A 4,152-nucleotide genomic window follows, 5' to 3' on the forward strand; every position below is an offset into this window, starting at 1 on the left:
CATTGCCTATACATCTCTTTCTTTGCCCCCAGACTCTCCTGGAGTTCCCTGTTCAGCCAAGGGGGCTTTTTTGCCCCCTTACCTCCCTTCCTACCTAATGGGATAAACTACTTTTGAGCCTCAAGGATCACTCCCTTGAGATACCTCCAACCCTCCTGGACCCCCATATGCTCTATGTTCTTGAGTTGTATCCCCTCACTAACTAGCCTTCCAAGCTTGCTAAAGTTGGCCCTTCTGAAGTCCAACACCTTAGCCCCACTAGTTACTTTACCCACCCTTTGCTGGATAGTGAACTCGACCAAGGCAACTCGACCAAGTCACTATCTCCCAGACTACCATGAACTCGCATGTTCCCCACGAGATCATCCCCTGTTGCTAAGACCAGGTCAAGCAAGGTGCTACCCCTGGTGGGACTAGACACCACCTGGGTTAGGTGGAGGTCCTGCACACAGTGTAAGAACCTGTATGAGTGGCTTGTTTTGGCTGTCTGCTCCTCCCAGAAGATATCTGGATAGTTTAGATCTCCCATGACCACCACCTCCCTCGCCTGTGTAGCGTCTGCTAGCTGCCCAGAGAATACATCGTCTAGCTCTTGATCCTGATGAGGAGGCCTGTAGTAGACCCCCACAACCATGTAATGTGCAACAGAAGTGGGAGCAACTGGGAATTCTCTCTCTTCACTTAAAATATATTATTGTAGAATCTGATTTGAATAAAATAATATTTTGGCATTTAGATAAAGGGAGTACATGTCTATCCTGTTTCACTACAGAGTCTCAGTACCTTAGTAACTAATGCTAACATACTTTTTTGTAACTTTTTACAGCAATATACTTCAAGAGCAGGCATCAGTAAGCTTCCTACAGCATAAAGCAGACTGATTATCCTCTTTCCTCACTGAAGTAACAAAACTTAAATCCATGCATCAGCCTTTCATACATGAGTACTAAGTCCTACACGTTAGGCTCAGACCTAAACATAAGTAACTAGATTAATATTTGTACTGGAAGTATACTATCTCCTTCAGTAAGCCCCAGAATTTAAAACATTTCTGTGTTACTACAAAGTAACAGAAATTAATTTCATTTGGAAGCACACTAACCTTCCTTCCATTTGTCGAAGAGCATTCTTCATTTTCTCTTCATACTGCTTGTACTTTTCCACAGTGACATACACATGAACCATAGAGCCATCTTTCCAGTAGGTATGTACAAATTTGTCACAGTATTTTGCGTGGATTACTTTCTTCTTTGTTTCCTACAGAGCAAGAAATTCCAAATTACATGTTTCAATTGCAGTCTCTACTAGATACTATACCAAAATACAGTTAAATACACAGAAGGTAGGGTCCAGGACTGCTACAGTTGTATAGTAACAGAAGTGGACCCAGAATGCTGTCCTCCACAGGATATTTGCTCCTTATAAAAGGTCAGTAAAAAAAGTTTTCCTGGCCCCTTAGGTCTGTTCTTGACTAAGAAGAGTAGAAGTGTACTGAACAGCGTTTTGGAAGAACTAGGAAAGAGTAAGCAGAAAACAAATGAATCCAATACTTAGCTTCAAAACCCAAGCAGCACCAAAACAACTGGGGCCTATATCAGGGGTGGGCAATTATTTCGGGCAGATGGCAGCTTACCCAGTTTTGGTAAGCTGTCCAGGGCCGCAAGGGTAGCCCTGCCCCATGACAGATACCCCACCCCCTGGTCACCATCTTGGGACCACTGTCCAAATGTCTTGCCAGCACTGGTGGGGCCCAGAGCAGGGGGCAGGCTGGCAGGGGTCTGTAGAGCCAGGCTGGGCTGCACCAGCAGGGAGAGGGGGGAGCTGGCCCGGCTCCATGGAGCCCCTGCCGGCCAGGGCCCTGTACTCCTGCTGCCCTGCTCTGCTCCTGCGCCCGCTCACTCCCAGCGCCTCCCAGCCCCGCAGTACAGACAGGGGGGCAGCGGACAGCGGACAGCCCCAACCCCCTGCTTGCTGCTGCAGCCGCTCACAGCCTGGGCAGGGCTGTCCTGAGCAGGCACAGGCAGCCCCACATGGGCTGCAAGCAGCTGCAGCGCAGGGTGTCGGCCACAGGGTGGGTGAGGGACTGCTTTTCCCCCGCACTCAGCACCAGCTTGTAGCCCGGCCCCACACTAGCTCCGGGCTCACCCATCGGGGCTGCGCCACAGTGGCAGCAGCTGTGGCCCTGCACAAGCTCCAGGTGGGCAGCAGCAGCAAACACTGCCCAGTGCAGCAAGTGGGAGGGCCGCAGCTACTGCTGTTGTGAGCCCAGAGCTGGCGCGGGGCCGGGTTACAAGCTGGTGCTGAGTGCGGGGGAAAAGTGGCCCCTCGCCTGCCCCGTGGCCAGCACCCCTGCTGCAGCTGCTCGAAGCCCACGTGAGACTGCCTGTGCCTGCTCAGGACAGCCCCGCGCAGGCTGCAAGAGGCTGCAGCAGGGAGCGCCAGCCACGGGGCAGGCAAGGGACCACTTTTCACCAAGCTCCACACCAGCTCTTCCCCTGCCCTTCCCCCACCATTATCTGAGCTTGCCGCGCTGGGGTAGCCACATGATCCCACGCCAGAAGCCCCAGCAGGGGCTTCCGACTGGGGGGGCAGAGCCGGGTGGGCCCTGCTGTTGCAGGAGCTTGCCAGGCTTCCCCTGGGTCCTACTGCCTCTGGTTCCTTTCATTTTTGACAGGAACCACGGACAGATACATTTTAATTTTCAAAAAAATTTTAGGGGCCCCGCACGTTGGATAGAATCGCCTTGCAGGCCAGATCTGGCCCGCGGGCTGTATTTTGCCCACCCCTGGCCTATATGGTACATCTCCTAGACCACATGGAGAAAGAAGATAAGAAAATGACCAATAATCTTTCACCTTGTCTCACTTGGTCAGAAAGACAAAGGAAAATACGAAATTGTTGAAAGACAACCCTTCAACACTCCTGCCAAATAACATGCTGGATAGGGGAAGGAGAAGGAATGCCACCCTTCCTCTGCAGAGAGAGATCTGCTTCTATACTGCTTTATTCTTTCTGATGGTCCTTTAACTTTATTTTAATCCTCCAAGTAAAAATCATGTTAGACACGGACCACATACACTATTATAGTATATATATATAAATGTGCACTGTAAATCTCAAAATAGAAAGGTAGGAAAGCACCAAAAACACTATAGGATTTGCATGAATCCCAGCAATACTTACAGCATCAGTTTGTAAAGATTCATCTTCTGGCTTGGCTTTTATGTCAACAATGCCATCAGCATGGCGAAAAGTACAGTCAGCAAGTGCATCATATAATGTTAGCTTCTGAGCTTTCAGGCCATATTTCTGCAACCAATCTTTTGAATTTACATAATCCTCAGGTTTTGGCTCAGGCACTGGAAGATTCATTTTGAATGCTGATTTGGAAAAATATACAGATATATTACATATATATGTATACAAGTGCATACTATTCTACGCATACATGCATACTTGTATGCATACAATTACATATATACTTATATACAAGTATGATACAGAACAATGTTGAACATATTCAGAAAAAAAGAAAAATTGATATAAGGATACCTGGGCTAAAGTTTTCAAACTTAAGACCAAATTTTACCTCCTAAATCCATATTTAAGCATGCACAAATTTTACTGAAATCAATGACAGCCACTTGTAGCTCAGTACTTTCATGAATCAGGCAGCTAATTATAGATTAGTTGAATTGTAAATACAGATTTGAAAGTCTAACTTCAGACAGCCACTTCTGAGCATTCTGACCATAACTTAAGTTGCAAAACTCTAAGCAGAATCACTGGAGTAATTACAGGCAAATATTTAAAATTGAGGGGGGGAGGGAAGGAATGATGACAATTATGTGCCCCAAAACTAAAATGGTGAATTATTACAAGAAGCTATGCTTCTTATTAAGGTTGCCCAACATGTCTCATTACAACCCCTGGGCTAAGTACAGAGTCAAAAAGCCCAAGCCTAAATCAATTCAATCTTTGCAGATTAGTTGAAACTGAGTACATTGAACTGATAAACAGATGAATAAACATTCACTTTTGTTTCCAAAAATGCAGCCACATGCCTGCAGTGGCCCAAGTCAGAAGCCAGGGGACACTAGAACACACGGACAACTGGTGCCTCTTGAGTCGAGGTGGCAGGTGCCCCCCCCC

At 47.3% G+C, this 4,152-nt stretch overlaps 1 protein-coding gene across 9 annotated transcripts in view; it reads right to left on the minus strand.

Moving 5' to 3' along the window:
* The window catches only part of VWA3B (von Willebrand factor A domain containing 3B), a 127,095-nt gene that overhangs the window by 89,791 nt on the left and 33,152 nt on the right, over window positions 1-4,152 (minus strand). For all 9 annotated transcript variants that reach the window (XR_003094696.1, XM_025207266.1, XM_025207263.1 and 6 more), the window contains 2 exons: window positions 3,184-3,380; window positions 1,103-1,257 (listed from right to left, as the gene is read on the minus strand). Coding sequence is in view for 8 of the 9 variants with exons in the window: in XM_025207266.1 (XP_025063051.1) it covers window positions 1,103-1,257; window positions 3,184-3,380 (352 nt within the window). In the remaining variant the exon portion in view is untranslated. The remainder of the gene's footprint in view (window positions 1-1,102; window positions 1,258-3,183; window positions 3,381-4,152) is intronic.

This window comes from Alligator sinensis, unplaced genomic scaffold (genome assembly GCF_000455745.1).
Source record: "Alligator sinensis unplaced genomic scaffold, ASM45574v1 scaffold144_4, whole genome shotgun sequence".
Lineage (NCBI taxonomy): Eukaryota > Metazoa > Chordata > Crocodylia > Alligatoridae > Alligator > Alligator sinensis.